Source organism: Apus apus, chromosome 5 (genome assembly GCF_020740795.1).
Source record: "Apus apus isolate bApuApu2 chromosome 5, bApuApu2.pri.cur, whole genome shotgun sequence".
In the NCBI taxonomy this organism is placed as follows: domain Eukaryota; kingdom Metazoa; phylum Chordata; class Aves; order Apodiformes; family Apodidae; genus Apus; species Apus apus.
This window is the reverse complement of record NC_067286.1, coordinates 13,974,770-13,995,621: the sequence shown is the minus strand read 5'-3', so window position 1 is coordinate 13,995,621 and position 20,852 is coordinate 13,974,770. Positions and strand designations below refer to the sequence as shown.

Sequence of the window (20,852 nt, the reverse complement as noted above, 5' to 3'; positions counted from 1 at the left end):
CATCATAGGACTGGGAAAGAAGCACTTCTGCCCTTAAAGCTGTCTTAAGATAGGAAAGAATAGCTCTTGTCTTCACCCAGTCCTGCTTGTAGGGCAAAATATGACGGCTCAGATTTTTTTCCATAGAAGACCTTTAAGGTCTGATGTATTTCTAAGTACTGTTACTCTTTGAGGCATCTTTGCCTTGGCTGCAAGATGGTCAGGGCTGCATGTTTTGTAAGTTTACTTATACAGGAGATAAACTGGAGTATTTTTTATACATTGATTTTTTCCTTTAATCCTTTAAAAATTGGTGAATCAGATAATAGGGTCATAATATATAAGTCAGCAAGGAAATCAAAATACCACTTAAAATTTTAAGATATATTTTTAAATCTTGGTGTATTTTCATAGATAGGAGAAAAAGTTATTTTATATGGTAACTTTTCCAGCTTGGGGGATGCTTAAGAATTCAGGCTTGCCTGCATGGTAGAGACGGCCTGCAGCTGTTTTCAGCCACCACTGAAACTTGGATTTCTTTTCCTAAATGGTGTTTATTTCAGCCTTCTGCTTAAATTTTGAATTTCAATCTCCTGTCTAAATACCACATTTTGCAGTATTAGTTGAAAATGTAGCTTTTGTTTGGATTTCAATTGCAAATTTTTATTGTCTTCATGCTGCATTATGTTCTCATAATAGTTTGGAGATAACTGTATTTTCTGTTTATGCATTACAATAGGACGTGTTGTGCCAGGGTTTACTGAATGGCCCGTATATGATAGCTGTAGAGATGCTAGTAGTCTAATCCACTTGCATTCTATATAAATTAAATTCAGACCTAGTTAATTAAAGATACAAGCCAAATATTCCAGTTACAGTTAAGAATAGCATCAACAGCAGGCAGGAGCTAAAACTTGTAGCTAAATAAAACACAGAAAGATTAAAAGGTCATGTATGTACTTTGTAAGAATCCATAGACAAGTTAAAATCCCTTCAGATTAAGTAGGCTGTATTCTTATTTTTAAAGATTGATACAAGTTTTCTGTGCCTACCATTCAAAACTTAACTGGTTTATGAAGTATTCTCAGTTTTGCCTTACTGCAATTGGAAATGGTATTAATGCTGGGAATAAGCTGGCGAATACAAACATCACCTCATATGGGCCTGTAGAATCTAGTAATGTGGAGAGTCCAGGCAGTGGTGATCTCTGTAATATTCATATACCTGTGCCTTTTTTCTGAGAAGGTAAGAAGGTGTGTATAAGAAATTGGCTGGGTGGCCATGCCCAGAAAGCTGTGATAAATAGGGTTAAATCTAGTTGGCAGCCAGTCAGCAGTGGAGTCCCTCAGGGCTCATCTTTGGGGCCAGTCTTGTTCAACATCTTTATCAACATCAATCTGGATGAGGGGATTGAGTGCACCCTCAGTAAGTAAAGAACTCCCTCCCAAATGGGGTGAGAGTATTGATCTGCTTGAGGGGGGGAAGGCTTTTCAGAGGGACGTGGACACGCTGGATTGATGGGCCAAGGCCAACTGTATAAGGTTCAGTAAGGCCAAGTGCTGGGTCCTGATTTCGGTCACAACAACCCCAAGCAATGCTACAGGCTTAGGGAAGAGTTATCTGGAAAGCTACACAACAGGAAAGGACCTGGGAGTGCTGGTTGACAGCCTGATGATGAACATGAGCCAAGAAGGCCAAGAGCATCCTGGCATATATTAGGAATAATGTGGCCAGCAGGAGTAGGGAAGTGATCGTGCCCCTGTACTCAGCACTGGTGAGGCCACACCTTGAGTACTGTGTGCAGTTCTCAGCCCCTCACAGTAAGGAGGACATTGAGGTGCTGGAACGTGTCTAGGGAAGAGCCACCGAGCTGGTGAAGGGTCTAGATAACAAGCTATATGAGGAGCAGGTGAGGCAACAGGGGTTTGGTCTGAAGAAAAGGAGGCTGAGGGAAGACCTTATCACCCTCTATAACTACCTGAAAGGAAGTTGTAGGGAGGTGGGTGTTGGCCTCTTCTCCCAAGTAGATAATGATAGGACCAGAGGAAATATCCGTAACTTGCGGCAGGGGAGGTTTAGATGGGATATTAGGAAGAATTTCTTTACTAAAAGAGTGGACAGGCACTAGAACAGCCTGCCCAGGGAGGTAGTAGAGTAACCATCCTTGGAGGTATTCAAGAAATGTGTAAATGTGGGACTTCAGGGCATGCTCTAGTGACTGAGGTTGTAGGGGAGATTTTTGTGGATGTTTTCTGGTGGAGTGTGTGTGGTGTTTGTGTGTGGGTGTGTTTTTTTTTTTTGGTTGATGGTTGGACTTTGTGGTCTCAGAGGTCCTTTCCAACTTTATTTCTGTGATAAAGAAATAGAGAGCACTTAATTTAGCTGTGTCAGCACTCATCTTTGGCCTTTGCCTTTTCCACCTAGAAGTTGTATGCAGCATTTTAAAGGACTTAAAGTATAGAAGACATGCAATGAAAAGAAACATGATCACCAAGTGTCAAATTCATTTAATTCCCCTTGTTAAGTTTAAAACTGTATTGGCTACTACAGTTTGATTTTTCTGTGTTTCTGAACATCAATGATAAAATACTCATCGTAAGAGAAATTCTTATTTCTGCAGCAAAAACATACACTTAGTTGGAACTCTCCTTCTACAGCACACTAATATTTTAGAGTTGTTTCCTCTGACCCTTGATCTTCTCCAGATAGTATTTTAATAACTATATTGTGAAGTAAATAGGTCATGACACTAATACCTGTATCTGCTTTTTTTTTTTTTCTCAGATTGTTAACTTGCGGGACAAAACTCTTACAACTCTGGACCTCATCGCATCCACATCATGTGCCAGGGGTGGCCAGTAAGAAAGGAAATACAGAAAGAATTGTACTGCAGGTACTGACTTGATCTAACTATGGTTTGTTTTTTTAATATCGTGACTTGTAACTCTTACATGAGTGGTAATAAATCAATTAATATTTTGTGTAAATATTCTGTAGTCATAATTGAAAGTCAGTATAGAATAGTGATTACTAAACCTGAAGGGCAAGGAATGGAAAGCCGCTCTTAAGTGCGTACAAGTCAATTATTGAATCACTTTCTTGACCTAAGGGAAATTGGAGATGCCTTGGTGGTACATGCTATCAGTATTTGGAGAGAACATATTGAAAAGCAGTCTGTAGAAATGTATGCAGAGGTGGGAATTGTCTAGGTGCAAACAATAGCAATTTCATTTTCTTTCCAGAACATAAGCACCTCTCATTCTAAGTTTAGAGTCCATATTTCTCTCTGAAGAGAAGGGTCCTTGTTAGGCATGGCTTGCCAGTCCTAAAAAGGTCAGAGTTGTTGGTTGGGTTGAAACTGTTAATGATTCTGTGTTTAGTCTCTAAGCATTCTCGCTTCCCTCCTGAGGAGTGCTCCAGCTACTGGATTGTGCAACAATACAGCAGCAGTCATATGTTTAGGAACCATAGTTATGTAGAAGAATTGAGATGGAAAAAAATATTCAGGAAACAATATCTAAGAACTGTTACACATGGAGAACTCAAGTGTTTAGATGCTTAAACACCCAGGGTTGCTAAAAGTGGCAGCTTTCTGTATGGCTCATGAGGATGTGCATCTTTCTTTTTTTCCTTTTTTAATTTTTTTAGATTGACTTTCCATCCCATCCTTTTGATATTGAATATAAAATTCCTCAAGCTGCAAAGACTACTGTGCATCATTCCATAGAAACATTAGAAAAACCACTGAGAGAACGTCTCCTTGGCATTCTTTCCAAGGATAACACTATTGGGTATATTTATCTCTTTCTAGCTATGGTCTCTTTGTATGTTACAGTTTGTGGCCAGGGTATGGAATGCTTATTTATTCTTAAGTTTCTTTTAATATGGTTCTAGTATAGTTTGAAGACCTGTGAAGACTTAAACAAGAGATGGAATCAAACTTGCAAAATAATCGTGTTGACTCAATGAATGTACTGGTGCTTTTCATGGCCAGTGTCACTGTATTCTCCTGTTAAGAGATCAATGACCTTATGACTGCCTGTTGTAAATGTGTATTTTCTGCTTGGCAGCTCTTCAGTTACATGGAGCAGTGGCAATCTCAGCAGTGGCTGTTCATATGCCATGGAAGCTTTTCTGGCAGGCTTTTCCACTCATCTGCACCAAACTAAGATTAATATTTTGGTTTATTTCAGATTATGCTAAAACTGATTTTTGTCCTGCCCAAATTATAATGTTAAACAAGTGTTACTGTGATGATTGAGGCTGTATTTTTTTGCTTCTTGTTTTGACTTTTGTGGAGGAAGTAGCCATATTAACTTGATTATATTTTGTGTGTTATCTGTATGTATCAAATGGCCAGTAGCAATGGGGTTATTCAGGTGATGGTCTGTAATGTGTGTTATGAACCAAAATGCTTTTGTCTGCAGGCTGTCAAAAGAAGATAAAGAATTTTTGTGGGAGAAGAGACATTATTGTCATAATCATACTAGTAGCCTACCAAAAATACTGGCTAGTGCTCCTCACTGGGACTGGGCAAGTCTTCCAGAAATATATTCGTTACTTCAGCAGTGGCCTCCTTTATCACCCTTAGCTGCACTGGAACTACTTGATTCAAAGTAAGAAAAACAATGTAAAGAACCTCTCTCTGTGCATTGTGCATCAAAGGACTTTTCTTCAGTAGAAGATTCATAATGACATCCTTGTGGAAAATATTGCCGAGTTTCTTGTAGCAAAAGCTAAATTTCCTTGAAGTTTTGAAGAGTATGTGCTTGCTTTATTCATGTAGGTTTAACCAAGTCATGATGTGATAGAGCAGCACTAGTGGTTAGGATTCTGAGATCTGTTTTGCAACAGGAGAGCAAAGCCCAGGTATCCAGACTGAGGTTTTGAGAGATGAGGATGCTTGTCCTAAACACACATTTCCGTCCTCAGTAATGAAGGACCTCAAAATTGTAGGTCCTTTATTGAGCTATTCAAGAGTTTATATTGGTTATTTTGTATCTAGCTGATCTCAAAAAAACCAAAAAATCCTACATGAACAGAATAAACCTAATGTGGATTTGTGGTGACTTTCTAGATTTGCTGATCAGGAAGTACGAAGTATGGCTGTGAATTGGATAGAGACATTAAGTGATGACGAGCTAACAGATTTCCTCCCTCAATTTGTGCAGGTAAGACTTTCTGCCTACACTGAAGTTTGATTTTTTAAATTTTTTTGTTTTCTCTTGAAACCCCACAGTTACTGCTGGCTACTAGTCACAGAAGTGCAATTGCATACCTCTGTATTTAATAACCTTAATGCATGGTATGGAAAACAATTTGAGTAAGTAATCACTGTGACTATCCTATGGATTTGTGGTGATTCTGTCTGTGCATTAGTCATAAAATCTCGGTCTTCAGCTATGATTAAATCAAGCCCTGGTTTATTTAATTTTCTTTGTATCTAGGCGTTGAAGTATGAAACCTACCTTGACAGTGCTCTTGTCAAATTTCTCTTGGCTCGGGCACTGGGAAGCATTCGAATAGCACACTACCTATACTGGTAAGATGTTCTTTGTTCCATTGTTCACTTAATGTTTACAATAAGATTAAAATTTTCAGAAAAAAAAAATCTTTGTTAGTATCATAGTTATTAGCAATGAATGTTATGAATGGAGAGGATACAAAATGCAGATCTTTTTTTTTTTTTTCCATGAACAAAACCATACCATGCCTTTGCAAGAGGCAAAATTCTTTCATTTTGTATCCCATGTATCAGTGACTGTGGATATATATATAGTATTGATTCATTCAAATCATTTTTTGTCTTAGTATTACATTATTTGTGGTATTTTCCTTTGGAAAATTTAACTTACATCCTTTATTTCAGGCTCCTTAAGGATACGCTGCATGATACAAAGTTTGGTTTAAGGTATGAGCAAATTCTTGGAGCTTTTCTTTCAGTCTGTGGAAAAAGGCTGAGGGAAGAGCTTGAGAAGCAGACCAGACTGGTGCAGCTTTTTGGAATGGTAGCAGAAAAAGTAAAGCAAACAAGTGGATCTGCTCGGCAGGTATGTATATGTCTTTAATATTCTTTAGGAAGATTAGACTCTTAAAAGAATCTATTGAATTGCATTCTTAGCCAAAGTTCAATAAAATATTTTATATAATATATAAGATGATTTATGAATCTATTGCTCTGCATTTTAACAAGATAATAGCTTATTGAAATTTATGTTTTTGTCAAATTTGTTGTCATCTGAAACATAAGATTGTGTGAGGTAATGGGGTAAGCAATTAGGATGGCTTCTGTGTACAATAAACTGGAATTGGATTTAAACCTATTACTACTTAAGAGTGATCCCATTATGCAAAAGAATGGGATATCTGTTTATGTGCTAATAATACAAACTTATAGTTTATTAGAGTGGGATGCTATCATTTAGTTCAGACAAAAAAAGAAACCCAAACCCCAAACTTCTGTGATACTAGTGTTGTACTGCTAGATTTGCATGTTTTTAATAGCTAAAACAGAAGTTATGATTTCTAGCATTCCTTTGACACTGAGGAGTTAAAATATTGACTTCAGCATAACTTTGTCCAGAAGTTTTGTATAGGTGCTCCAATTCAGAAAATTTCAGCTGAATTTTTTTTTTGTCTGCAGGTTGCTTTGCAAAATGGTATGGAACGTGTGCAGTTATTTTTCTTGAAGAATAAATGTCGCTTGCCTCTCAATCCCAGTCTTGTGGCAAAAGAGCTAAATATTAAGGTACTGCACATTCGCAGTTTCAAAACCTTTTGTAAAAATTACATATAGGCAAAGATATTACAAATAGAAAAAAAAATCAGTTGAGGTGCTTGAAAGTTCTTTACACTAGGGCAGGAGGGTTTTAATTAAAAATCCTGATAGAACAAGGTAGTGAAATTAGCTGGGCAAAGATAAAATTTATGCAAAGACAAAATTTATGCAAAGACATACAATTACCTTAATTGGTTTTACATATATATATGAAATAATGTATTGTTTCTTCAGACCGTGTTTTATACCAGTAATCCTGGTTATAGTAAAGCAGGAGACAATTCAAAGTGCATGAAAAAGTCCTGTTTGCAGTAGTAATCAAAAGAGAAAACTGAGGAAGGGTATGAAGTCCAAACAATGAGTAGATCCTGTGAAATCGGTGAAACTACCTGGTACTGGTTGTGTCCAAGAGATTTCTGGAATCCAGGGAGGCAGATAGTAGCTTTATTTTATTGCGAAGGTCCCACAAGTAATAATGTAGGGCAAGCAGGTCAATTATTTTTCCAGAGCTCTGCAAGGTTTGATAATACCTGCTCAACCACAGTCTTGATTATATCATCATGCATGACTGAGAACCTAAAGGTCTGTGAACACTGCATTTAATCCCATATAGCAAGACAGTTAATTCTCTTTTCTTCTTTACTGTAAACTTCTACATCATGAATATGTCCTTGAAAGCAGATAAATGAGAAAATAATGTGACACATGCAGATATCCAAGCTGCTGATAAAATATTTATGCATGTTTTATTCACTCTCCCTTCAAAATGTATAAAACATCACTGTGCAGAATTATTGGCTTTTCTACAAGCATTAAATAACAGCCAAAGGGCTCTTTATGCAAAGGAAGCATGTATTTGGCACAATGGCAGTGTTAAAAGTCTGAATGGGCACATTGTGTGTCAAACCTTCTTGTTGCCAGAATGTCTTGTTTTCTGGGCTGTCCTTTTTGAGTATTAACACTAAAATCTACTTGTAGGCCTGTTCTTTCTTCAGCTCCAATGCAGTACCATTGAAAGTTGCACTAATCAATGCAGACCCTCTGGGAGAAGAAATTAATGTGATGTTTAAGGTAGGCCTTACATGTATGTATTGGAAAAAAAAGGTTGAACAATAAACACTGTCGTTGGTATCAATTAACTTTGTTATATACCAGTAAGCTTTATTATTTTGTGAGTTTGCTCCTGTGTATCTAGAAACCAGTGTCTGAACAGGCTGTAAAGTGTGGGAGTCTACTGTATGTGAAAGCCTAAATGTAGTCCATTTCTCTTTTCATATATATAGCTATGAGGAAGTTAGTAGCGTAATGTATCACTTCCTATACATGTAAAGCAATTACAATCTGAAGTTAAGTTTTGCTGAAAGTATATTATGTCTCTAGTTAACTTTCATTTTTCCATTTAAGGTTGGAGAAGATCTGAGACAAGACATGTTGGCTTTACAAATGATTAAGATCATGGATAAGATTTGGCTGCAGGAGGGACTAGATCTACGGATGGTTATCTTCAAGTGTCTCTCAACTGGAAAAGACCGAGGTGCAAAACCAGATGCTGCCCAAAATCTTTTCTCCCTCCCTTCAATTTCACACAGATAGTGAAAAGTTTCTATGCAGAGACAGGCCCAAGAAACAGTGGAAAGCCAGAAGCCTTCCATGCAAGGAACTTCAACATTCGAGAGTATAGCAAGTTAAATTGTTCTGAATTTCCTGATGGCTGAATACCATTTAAATGTGTTTTTTCTCTTGAGTTCTGGGGTTCTTTTATATTCTGTTGTCAATGAATAGTCATGCAAACAAGTAATGAGAAAACCTGAAGTTTGCATTGATGCAACACAAGAAAATAATGGTGCCATAGCAATCCTGATTCTAAATGTTTAGTTCTGGTGAAAGAAAGTATTCTAGTAAAAACTGAAATTCTTAAGTGTTTGGAATCTGCTGCAGTTGAGTCAGGGGGTATCATTCATGTACTGAAATGTGCAAAAAGAAGAAAAATTTCACACAGAGACATAATCCTCCAGAATTAGTGTCATGCTGGTAAAAGTTCCTTGGGAATATGAGGCTGTCTTTTAGGTTTAAAACTAGATCACAGAACTTCTTGTAATTTTTAATGTAAATACTGCTCTGTACCTTGACATGCTTTTGGTAGTTTTCACTTGTTCAGAGCTAGCCAACAGGAGCCACAAGATCTTTAAGAGGATAAACGATAACTTAAATATTTCCTCAGTCAGATGCTAGAACAACATGATAAAAACTCTTTAAATAAATGGAAATGTTGGGAATGTAGGCTGACAAAACTAAAGGAAAAGCTTCTATTTATGTAAGACTTGCTTTTTAGAGAAACAGATGGCCTTCTCTTTGAATGATGACTTGCATAGCATGTTACTTTTTTTTGTTGCTACTAATATTAGTATCCCTAAAGTACTTGAAGGATTAAAGTGAAGAGGAATGGATTAAAATTACAAATTTGCCTTTAGTAAGTCTTGCCAAGATAGGAGTAGAATTCTGTTAATCAAATAAATGTTCTCCTTTTATGATTTAGCTATGCAAATATTTTTAGTAGAAAGTTTCTCCAAAATAAGGCCATGTATAAAGCTTACTGCCTTATTTCTGGAGCAAAAGTCTGGTCTGTTTCAAGACTTGACAGCAGTTCAAGTTACTAGATTATTTAAGTGTCAGTGCATTAGGAATGTCAGCATCAAAATATTTTGCAGTTACTGCTTATAGACCAATACTAACTTATGGAGTAGAAAGTAATTATTCAAAGTATAATTTATATGTGCATTCTGGCAACCACAACTAATTGCAGGAAAGTAAGCCTAACTTGGATTGCTACACATTTCATGGTATGCTTTGTAATAGTCTACAGAAATGCTTAGTAGACTAATAGCATTATTTTTACACCTAACTGGGTTTTGAAAGAACCTAGTCTTAAGATTATAAAATGCATTGTTGTCAAGAAAGTTGCTATGAAGGAAAATGCAGTATAACTTTGTTATATTTTATATAAAGGCATGGTAGAGCTTGTTCCTGCTTCAGATACACTTAGGAAAATTCAAGTGGAATATGGAGTGACAGGTTCTTTCAAAGACAAGCCTCTGGCAGAATGGTTGCGAAAGTACAATCCTACAGAGGAAGAATATGAAAAGGTAACATTTTTCAGTGGTGTTGTTTGGTTTTGTTTATACATTCTCTTAAAAGGGATAAATACCATCTTATGAAAGAATAAAATTCTTATTCCAGATCTTCCATTGAAATTTTTGGTTTATGTCTTTAGGGAACTGATTACTTGAAAAACAAGCAAATTAAAATCCCTTATATAACTAAAAAGAACCAGGATTGATTCTCAGAATTTCATGTCTGGAGTTTTTATTTGATACAGAAAAAATATACTTCAAATTTAAGATAGGGAAGAATGCTGGCTACTTTTAATTGTGGTATAGGAGCAGTAGCCTCTTCTCATACAAGCAGATAGGATTCAAAAACTAAAATGTTTCCTTTTGGCTACAATGCCATGACAACACATTGGAAAAATAAAGACTTGCACCCTTTTCTGTGGTAACATACTTAATTATTTTTGTGATTTCTCCTCAACTCCTCTTTTCTCTTTCATTTATTTAAAAAAAAACCCAACAGTTTTTGTTTGGAAGTGTGATATCTAAAGATATCTGGAAAGTGGTCTGCTTGAAGAAAAATTCCACTATTTTGGAAAAAAAACAAATTTTAGAGCCTGTCTTGCCTGGCTTGGATTTTACCATTGTCAAGATTTACTGTTGAATGCATGAATGCTGTTTTCCCATTGATAATTTATCTCAATTCACTTTTTTCTCTCCCTCCCAGGCTTCAGAGAACTTCATTTACTCTTGTGCAGGATGCTGTGTAGCTACTTATGTATTGGGAATTTGTGACCGCCACAATGATAACATAATGCTCCGAAACACAGGGCATATGTTTCACATTGACTTTGGAAAATTTTTGGGTCACGCGCAAATGTTTGGTAGCTTTAAAAGGTATTTTCTGTAGCTAAGCAATGTAGAGTACAAAGTTATTTTCAGTCTCTTTTTATAAGCATTATAATTCTAGGCGTTAACTTTTAAATACCTGTTATCTGCAGTTATCATTATGAAGCCCGTATCTTCCAATTGAACAACTGATTCTAGTTTCCAGAGTGCATTCAAGCTTAACTGTATAGAATTAATTTTGGAAAGGCTCCAGCTTTCTGTTTCCATGTTCTGATCTCTGGAACTGTTTTACATCAAAGCACGTAGGCATAGCTTTCAAATAAAATCACTGTTCTAGCTACTGGTAGGTTGAAATGTCTCCTAAACATCATTTAACTTCAGTGCTTCCTAACTGTACTAAATCCTTAAGAGCTTTGTGCTATAAGTACTTGTCAAATTTCAATGGGAATTTATTTACAATAGTTAGGAAAGCCAAGTATTTTGTTACAGAAAAGATATTAATAACTTTTTAATTGATATTTGGGAGCCTTAAATCTAACGCACATCGTGGTGTATGTTTTTCCAGCAATATTGGATAAAACTGTAGTGTCGTTTCACTTTTTTAGCTATATTGACGCAATAATCTATTGCGTGCTTGTTAGAGTGACTGTTATCAACGAATGAGAATTTGAGTGCCAGAACCTTTACATCATTTGAATATCTGAGTATGAAACAAACGAGAACAAGCTTTGGCTCATAAAAACAGTATTGAATGTCAATGTTACAGACGAGTGAACAGCAAGTTTCTATTTACTACCCCTCTGGGTAGGGGAAGGTAATCTATATCCAAGATGGAGGAGTTATGTTCTAGTCAGGTGATAATATTGTCATTACATTGGTTTTAGTGTGTTATGGCTTCCAGAAAGGAGGAATGGAAGGCACTGCAAGGTAACCTGGCCTCCAGGTGCTGCTGCAGGAGATCTGGTGTAGGCCCAGCACCATGTGAACTAAGCAGCTGAACCCAACCCCAAAAATAAAACTGCATTAATGGATTATTTAATATCATTACCTCAGGGTGCGGATGGAGGGGAGGAGGAAGCACATGACAAAATAAATCTAGCTTATCATTAACTTAAGAATTTTGTGCTTTTTGAACAGAGATCGAGCTCCCTTTGTGCTAACATCAGATATGGCTTATGTCATCAACGGTGGTGAAAAACCCACGATTCGCTTTCAGTTGTTTGTGGATCTCTGTTGTCAAGCTTACAATTTGATAAGGAAACATGCAAACCTCTTCCTTAACCTACTTTCATTGGTAATTATTTTATTAAATATAATTGAAACTTGATAGATTTCTTATGGTGGATTGTTTTAAAAACTATGCTTTTGGTGCTGCAGAAGCTCTTTTAATGTATGCTTTTAGAAGCCAGAAACATCAGAAGTGCTTTTTAGGAAGGTTGTATTTGGATTTTTCTTTGAAGCTTTTTTTACTACCTACCTGTTTCCTAAGAATTTAAAACTAGGAAGATACTATAACTTACACTGTAAGGTGTTTTAACTGCTTTTAACTCAGCAGAAATGGTAAAGGGAATAACTGCTGATTAGAAGTAATTGATACCTATTGCTGTTAGCATTTGGCAAGTTAGTGCAGCTTCAAATGAACTTGATGGTCTAAGCATTTTAATAGTTTCAATATAAAATTATATTTGTTTTATTGCATTAAAACTATAAATTCCTGCAGATGCTTTCTTCTGGGTTACCAGAGCTAAGTGGGATTCAGGACTTGAAGTATGTCCAAGATGCTCTCCAGCCCCAAACAACAGATGCAGAAGCTACAATTTTCTTTACAAGGTACCAGATCAGTGAAAGCTAAAATATCTACCAGCATCATTCTCTTAATGAGAGCTTTCTGCTATGAAAAAATGTACCAAGCATGTTTGCAAACATGTCTGTGGAAGTTGAGTAGTTACACTGTTTAATCATAAAATATTGGTTAACCAGTGAGCTACATAAATAAAATTAGTTTCATACAACATTAATGGATATGCTAAAATGCTTTTGTCTCTAAGAGGAACCTTGTCCAAAAATTTTGTTTAAAGTACTGAAAGCAGATAGTTTTGCTTGGCTGTTTGAGACATGTTTTGAATTTATCTTGAATAGCTTAATAGCAGCATATATGATGGGAACCTTGCATGTGATGTTCTCACTTTCAATGAGTGTTTTTGCACAATGGGGAGGGAGGGATGATGCTCCAGTTTAGCAAGTGGGAATGTGTGTGTATAGCATAACTGAGTTGTTGGTATGTGTTACTAAATGTGTTTTTTGTACTTAATTTTAAATATATGGGGGAGACTGTAGTGATATGCATGCAATTTTTTTTACCAATGCTGGAAAGACTATTTCAGTTTGGGTACTGAATCTTCTATTAAATGCTGATAGGATGCTATTTATGTAGCCCATTGATCACTTTCCATTTTAAAAACTGTTTCTCTGTCAGTAAGAAATCACATTTTATTTTTCTTAGACTTAAGTCTGATTCATTGACAGAACAAGTTTAGTGTGTTCTGACATGTGCTCTAGTATTTGATGTTACTTTTTCTAGGTTGATTGAATCCAGTCTGGGAAGTGTTGCCACGAAGTTTAATTTCTTCATTCACAATTTGGCTCAGCTGCGTTTCTCAGGTCTACCTTCTAATGATGAACCCATCCTTTCATTTTCTGCTAAAACGTATTCTCTCAAACAAGATGGCAGAATCAAACAAGTGTCTGTGTTTACATATCAGAAGAGATATAACCCAGATAAACACTATGTAAGTATGTGGAATCTGTTTCCACTCAGCAAAGATCCTATGCATTTTCTTCCAACAAGATACAATCTCCTCCTTGCCAGAAGTTCAGTACTTGATCACAGAGAATTAGTCCAGATGAAGCTGGCCTTGTTTAGCCTTTAGTAGCTAGCCTTTAGGTAGGCAACCAGGTTCCCCTTATTGACAGAGATTTAGCAAATACAGCCATAGGTATATACTCATTCACTTGGGCACTAATGTCAGGTTTAGGATGAGCTATAGAGTGTTCTGAAGTGTGACTGCATTGACTATAACAGGGGCCTAGAATCTCACACCAATGTTGTGATCCAGAACTAAGCACCACTGTGGACGACTTAAAAATAAAAATAAAATCCATAATTGAAATCTAGATGGCAATGGGCCTGCTTGCTTCCTGGAGAACAACACAGTTGTACTGGCTTTCATAGAATCATATCATAGAATCACAGAATGGCTATGGTTGGAAAGAACCTTTTAAGATCATCTAGTTCGAATCCCCCTGCATGGACAAGGACACCTCCCACTAGACCAGGTTGCTCAATGCCCCATCCAACCTGGCCTTGAACATTTCCAGGAAGGGGGCACCCACAACCTCCTTGGGCAACCTGTTCCAGTGTCTCACCACCCTCACACTCAAGAATTTCTTCCTAATCTTCCTAAGCTTTGGCTGGGATGGAGTTACCATTCGTCATAGCAGCCCACACAGTGCTGTGGTTTTGGATGGTTAGCTAAAACTGTGTTGATAACTCACTATCAGTGTGGCTGTTACTGGGCAGTGTTGAGACTTTCCATTTTTCTTCCACTTTGATCCTGCCACTTTGATCCTGATCCTGAGTAGATTTTAGGTAGGCAAGGAGTTGGGAGGGAACACAGAAGGGACAGCTGACCCAAACTGGCCAAAGAGATTCTCCATAGCATATGACATCACGCTCAGCAATAAAAACTGGGGGTAGAGGAAGAAAGTGGAGGGAGGATGTTGTCTTCCAAAGTGGCTGTTGCCTGGGGACTGGCTGGGCATGGGTCTGTTTGTGGGAGGTGGTGAGAGAGTGTCTTTGTGTCACCTCCCCTCCCAAGGGCTGTCTTCATCTCAACCCCCAGAGCTTCTTGCTTTCACTCTTATTCTCTTGGCTGTCCCATTGCTGAGGGGATGGGAGTGAGCAAGCAGCTGTGTGGCTGCTTAGCTGCTGGCCAGGGTAATCCAATCAGGACTGCTAGAGAACAGATTGGTATTTTTAGCATCCATTCTTCAAGATAAAGACACTTCTTGAAAAGGATGTAGAAGGAACGAGAAAGGGCAGTAGTAGTGTTGGTAGAGATGATTTTAAAAAATGGGGTTTTGACTCATGTCTACATGCTTATGTAGCCTCCTTCTGCAAAAAGGCTCCTGAATATGAGTCATTAAGTTAAACAATTTCTGGGTTTGTTCTGACTTCCCATTAACATTGTACTTGCTACTCCTAAGTTGAAGCATTGTTTCAGGTATTCATGCACCTATACTCCTAGTCAGTGTTACTAGAGGCAGCAAGGATTACAGTTTGCCCTCAGAATTTTGATAGACCTGCGTTACACTGTAAGACTTGTATTAATATTCTTGTGCTGTGCAGATGTGCAACCATTCTCAGTTTATTTATTTATTTTTACTTATGCTGTTTGCTGGCCTAGAATAGTCAGCTCAAGCTACATTTTCTAAGTTGGTTAAAAACTGAGTTGTATTGATATATGCAAATGTACTTCTCTTTCTAAGTTGTACTTGCTGTAAGTGTCTTAATCTGGTAAGATGCCAGCTAGGGAAGGTGAGTTATCAAAGCCAAAAAACAGAAGAAGTGCAGAAGAGCTTTGTATTGAATCGCTATTATAAATGTATTTGATCACTCCTAAGGCAAAATAGCCTCTTCCAGGAATCTGTTAAGATGATGTAGTCTTCTGTCTAGATTTTTAAACCTTTTCCCAGTTCCACAGCTTTAAAATATATGTTTAACTCATCTGCCCGTAAAATGAGTCCACTGAATGGAATTTTCTGTGCAGTTTCTTAACTTTCATTTCCCTTTCATAATAACGTGAATAACTGCATCCTGGGAATATACCCCCAGTATTGTTAAAAATTCCTTTTATGTAATGCAGTACACTTGTATCTGCCCACCAAATGGTTGCTTTAAAAGTGGAGTCCTTAAGAATCCTGAAAGAATTAGATTGAAAAACATTAGGCATTAGTTCTCTCCATACTCACACCTGAAAAAAAATGTGGTAGTCCTGGCACCAGAGGTAGATGTCTCTATGTGATCCTGCACTGATGTATTAAAATTCTGTACACCTGCTATACACTGAACTTAAAATGATGCTTAAAAAGGAGAATGCAGCAGCTTAGCCTTGACTTTATCTTCCTTCTAGGTGTGGATCTACTTTGAGATCACATGATGTTACTTTGCATTACAGTTGGGCTGTTTAGAATTTAACTCTGCTATAAAACACAGATGCTGTTACAAAGATATGAATGCAAGAGGACTATCATAGTAAAAAGTGTTGTTAGGAAAAGCATATTGTTAAGTCAGTTCTCTAATATTGTTACTACTTTTATTTTTGTGGGTTTTTTGTGTTTTGGGCAGATCTATGTAGTGAGAGTTTTGAGAGAAGGGCAAGTTGAGCCGACGTTTGTCTTCCGAACATTTGATGAGTTCCAGGAGCTCCACAACAAACTTGGCATTCTCTTTCCTCTTTGGAAGTTACCAGGGTATGTTCCTAACTTGCTCATCATTACTGTAACAGAAGCAACAGGACTGTTCCCAGCTGGGTGGAGGAAGAAATGGCTTGAAATGGAGGAGACAAAACTGCTGAGAGGCAAACTAGACCTCAAAGTTGGCAATTAAAGCATAAAACCATTGCCTCTAAGTTTTAAGGACAGCCAGAGAAGCAACTCGGTGTCTTTAGTATGTGTGTTGTATCACTCATAACAATACCTGTAAATGTTTCCTTGCCTTTCTTTTATGTTGTTACCTATTAGTGTGCTGTGTTTTCACTCATGATTGACATTAAAAAATGGATGTCAGCACTTCAGGATGGGAATGACAATGAAATCTAACTGCACTTCCTTCAGAGAAAATTAAGTGAAAACTCTTTTCTTCTTCTTTCCATGTAGCTTTCCTAACAAGATGGTTCTGGGAAGAACACACATAAAAGATGTAGCAGCTAAAAGAAAAGTGGAGCTCAACAGCTACATACAGAGTCTGATGAGCAGTTCTTCAGAGGTGGCAGAAGTGAGTTCAAATATCTTAAGCAAATCCAATGCACATTTTCAGATTTGGGTGCTTGTCAACACATAAACTAATGTGTAACATTTCTTCCAAATGTAGTGTGATCTTGTTTATACTTTTTTCCACCCATTACTTCGTGATGACAAAGTGGAAGGAATAGATGGAATAGCCAGACCTACAGGTAGGTAATGTTTTCTGGGGTTTTTTTATTAATTGGATTACTATAGTATGACACCTTTACAATGTGATTTATTTTTTTTAAGTCTCCTTTAATTGTTTACCCTCATTGAGAGCTTTGCATCACTGTCTTTCCAAATATGTCTGCGTATTTGCAGAGAGATAAAAACATCAAAAATTGCAACAATATTTGTAATCACTTGGGCTTGTTCATGGCTTGACTAAATGATTCAAGTTTTCACTCTAAATCTTCCAATTGGTTCTTACAACAGAATGCAAAAGTCTTTAAAATATGTGGCCTTGCCCTCATATTAGAGAGCCAGAAATAAAATTGGAACCTGGAGTTGGTCTAAAGCTTGTATTTTCCCCTATATATAATTAGTGTAGTACTGATGAAAATGTGCAAATGCTACAGAGGAAATAATAGTATATTTTTTTCAGATGCAAGTCCATCAAGTCCTACCTCAGGCAAAGTGGGAGGAGAAGTGAAGCTGTCCATATCATATAGAAATAGCACTCTGTTTATCATGGTGATGCACATTAAAGACCTGGTAAGTAGAGATACTGAGGTCTCTTGACAAAAATGCCTTTCCACTTTGTCAATTACCTTCTTGACTTAGGTTGATGCAGGAATGATGGAACCATCTCTCCCATTCCAAATTTTCCAGCTGCCAACTTAATTAACTACTGGTTTTGGTTAGCCTGATTGCAAAGTCTAGACCCTTGAAAACAAATATTCAAAGAGGTATGCACTAACTAGTTTTGTAATTTGTCTTCTTTTTTGGATTGCAGGTTACAGAAGATGGTGCAGATCCGAATCCATATGTAAAAACATACTTACTTCCAGATACGCACAAAACCTCCAAACGCAAAACCAAAATCTCCCGGAAGACAAGAAATCCAACTTTCAATGAAATGGCAAGTTAAAATTTATGTAGCAATGCCCTGTGGTTTGCTAATTGTCTCTTATTCTAAGTAGTAATTAAAATAGTCTAAAAAAATCTGTAAGGATATATAAATGGAAAAGGAAGTTGTTTGAAAAACTTTGCCCTTTTTAAAAAAACAAAAACACCCAACAAACCTAAAAGCTCCAAAGCAACTGAGTAGGTAAATGTGCTTTTACAAGTAAGCAGAAATTTCTCAGTCTGACTCTGAGGAGTGATGAGGAGAAGAAAAGGAACCTTAAAACTAAAGAGCTCCCTGCCCTGGATTCACTGGTCTGTAACATGGAGAAGAATGAACTAAAAAATCTTGGCATGTAAACAGTACTTCGATGTCAGACATGAGTCCTTTCAAACACTTTAATACTAGGAGCCCAAAATAAGGTATGGATGTTCCTCAGCCCATCCTCTGAGAAAGAGATGTACTTGAATGGTCATAATGAGCAGTTAAGTTATCTGTCTTGGGCTAGGCAGTGAGAAGAAAGGGCAATCTGTGTAACTTCATTGGGATAACAAAAAATCTTGACTTCTTACCTTCTAGCTTGTGTACAGTGGATACAGCATGGAGACTCTGAAACAGAGAGAACTGCAGTTAAGTGTGCTCAGTGCAGAGTCGTTACGCGAGAACTTCTTCTTGGGTGGAATTACACTCTCACTGAAGGACTTCAACTTGAGCAAGGAGACCGTTAAGTGGTATCGACTAACTGCTGCATCCTATCTGTGAACTCATTTCTACACCTGAGTAAGACTAGAACAATTGTATTCACTTGTGCTTTGTTCATCTTCCTACTTGAAGATAACCTGTACATCTTAAAATGAGAGACTCCGCATTTCAGCAGGTATGTTGGACCAATGTTTATGTAGCTTAACGTGGAGGATTTCTAGAAAACCTGGTTTATGCTTATGCAATGTTATCAAACCATCACTGTAAATGTTTGAATTGTGGGTAAAGGAAGGGGTTTTTAAACCATCCATGACAGTGACATGAAGAGTTGGGCCATGGTGGTTTGTTAAACCATAGCTTAATCATTAGGCCTGTGGATATAGTGCATTTTTGCTTTTAATTTTGGTTACCTGTGTTGGATCATCCATGGCATGATGCTGGAGAACATCAAAGAAATGACATGTTTTTAGGATTACATCACTCTACTAATTAGACATCACAGAAGCAACAACAGGTAAAATTTTGGTGGCTTCACACACACTTGTAGAAATGAAGATTGAAAGGCTGGAAAAAATCCTTAGTGTTGCATTTAATCCCAGATGCTTCCCTAAGACTTACTGGAGTGAATGCCATTAATGGAAGTTGTAAATAATGGTGCCTTATAATTCAAATGCTTCTCTTTTACCTCATTTCTGGTATTTAAATACGTATACATGTTAACTTTCAGCTCCTTAACAAGGGGAAACGTTCTGGTATCTGATCCAGGTCCTACTGGAAGCCTTTTCCTGAGATGTGTTATTTACAAATAATAACATTTATACTGATCTTCACAGTTAGTGCAACTTACATAATTTTTTTCTATTCTCATCTTCTACCCATGACCTCCAAAAATGGAATGAAGACTGGCTGAATGCAGTGCTGTAGCAAGTGTGCCCAGCTTCTCAGTGTTTTGAAGTGTTTTCATTGCTATAACTCTTAAATAGTGCAATGATGAAATGAGGAACAGATTCAAACACTAAATGGAAAGTAGCACTTGCACCTAAATTACTGACCTGTACCTCCATGTAAAGGATGGCTTCTAGTTAAAAAGCACAATTGCTGAATGAATCACAGGCCAGAAATGAGTTGCATTAACAGAGCTTTGAGAGAGGAACTTAATTTATTTTTTCTAGCAGTTCACAGCAACACTGTTTCCCACTCCAAGTAAGAATGCATTTCACTAAAAATCTGTAACTCCATGGAACACTAGATTTTAACTTTATTGTTTCTGAACTACATGTGTGGCCTTTTTATTCACCTTACCCAGTTCTGTCTAAGCAAAGCTATAGAGTTGCACACTTTTCTTTAGTACTAAATCTTGAAGCAAGACAGACTATCACCACTGACTACAACTAGAGTGAAATTTTAAAGTAAAATATGCAACTATGAACACAGACACAACATGGGCGAAGCCTTCTCTATACCCAACGTTAAAACCTATTTCAGAACCTGATTTTCCTTTCCCTGCTACTGACCAATCTCTCTTCAATACAGAAGAGAGAAGTAAACTTGAATCTCCTGGTGCCTAAAATATTCACGGTCCAATTTTGTAGGAATTAATACAATTTAAAAGCTAAGAATATCTTGAATGTTAGAAACTGGGTTGATTCTAATGGGCGCTAACAAATCCCAGGTCCCAGTTTTATTAGTCATCTTCTGCATATTTTTAATTTAGTATATAGCCTGTAAATAATCTATATAACTAACTAGCTATATTTCCTGCTCACTTGTTGCTTTTGAGACTTACTCCATTCCATCATTAGAATCACAAGTCACTTAAACACAGGAAAGTAGACTACTGTTTTTGTGAAACGTTCCGTTGTGAAATAAAATGAAAGCAATATGTACTGCCTTTTTTGCAGTTTGCTATTAAAGCACAGTGTCTTACAGCACAAAATACAAATAAACTGAAATAATTTAAAAAATTATTTGCAGTTTTAACAGTTGTCTGGACTCTGGAAAAAAAAAAATGTATAGTACTGTATAACTGTTAACACTTCGTCCTGACTTCTGATTTAATCTTCTTCATAGCTCAACCCATTTTGTGCCTTTCTCTTCCTTTTCAAGCTAGTCACTGGCTGAAGCTTTTTTATGGTCATGGTTTTTATTTTGTCTGTGGGATCTGGCCTCAGCCTCTCCTTACACATAGAGGAACAGCATCACGTTTGCACCTCTTTGCACTATTCTCAATTAAGAAAAGAAGGTTGTTGCAATAAGACTTTAATGTACTACGTATGAAAAAGGCAGATGTCCAAGAGGAAGATAC

The 20,852-nt window shown here is 37.0% G+C and overlaps 1 protein-coding gene across 3 annotated transcripts in view; it reads left to right on the top strand.

Annotated features, from left to right (window-relative positions):
• The window catches only part of PIK3C2A (phosphatidylinositol-4-phosphate 3-kinase catalytic subunit type 2 alpha), a 55,006-nt gene extending 34,577 nt beyond the window's left edge, over positions 1 to 20,429 (top strand). For all 3 annotated transcript variants that reach the window (XM_051622638.1, XM_051622637.1, XM_051622636.1), the window contains 20 exons: positions 2,764 to 2,872; positions 3,628 to 3,770; positions 4,407 to 4,595; positions 5,057 to 5,150; positions 5,427 to 5,521; positions 5,849 to 6,029; positions 6,623 to 6,727; positions 7,736 to 7,828; positions 8,162 to 8,291; positions 9,764 to 9,900; positions 10,592 to 10,761; positions 11,851 to 12,007; positions 12,434 to 12,543; positions 13,295 to 13,502; positions 16,121 to 16,245; positions 16,651 to 16,768; positions 16,865 to 16,946; positions 17,384 to 17,493; positions 17,735 to 17,860; positions 18,425 to 20,429. In XM_051622638.1, the coding sequence (XP_051478598.1) occupies positions 2,764 to 2,872; positions 3,628 to 3,770; positions 4,407 to 4,595; positions 5,057 to 5,150; positions 5,427 to 5,521; positions 5,849 to 6,029; positions 6,623 to 6,727; positions 7,736 to 7,828; positions 8,162 to 8,291; positions 9,764 to 9,900; positions 10,592 to 10,761; positions 11,851 to 12,007; positions 12,434 to 12,543; positions 13,295 to 13,502; positions 16,121 to 16,245; positions 16,651 to 16,768; positions 16,865 to 16,946; positions 17,384 to 17,493; positions 17,735 to 17,860; positions 18,425 to 18,607 (2,665 nt within the window). In that variant the 3' untranslated portion in view covers positions 18,608 to 20,429. The remainder of the gene's footprint in view (positions 1 to 2,763; positions 2,873 to 3,627; positions 3,771 to 4,406; positions 4,596 to 5,056; positions 5,151 to 5,426; positions 5,522 to 5,848; positions 6,030 to 6,622; positions 6,728 to 7,735; positions 7,829 to 8,161; positions 8,292 to 9,763; positions 9,901 to 10,591; positions 10,762 to 11,850; positions 12,008 to 12,433; positions 12,544 to 13,294; positions 13,503 to 16,120; positions 16,246 to 16,650; positions 16,769 to 16,864; positions 16,947 to 17,383; positions 17,494 to 17,734; positions 17,861 to 18,424) is intronic.
• Positions 20,430 to 20,852: the final 423 nt, after the last annotated feature.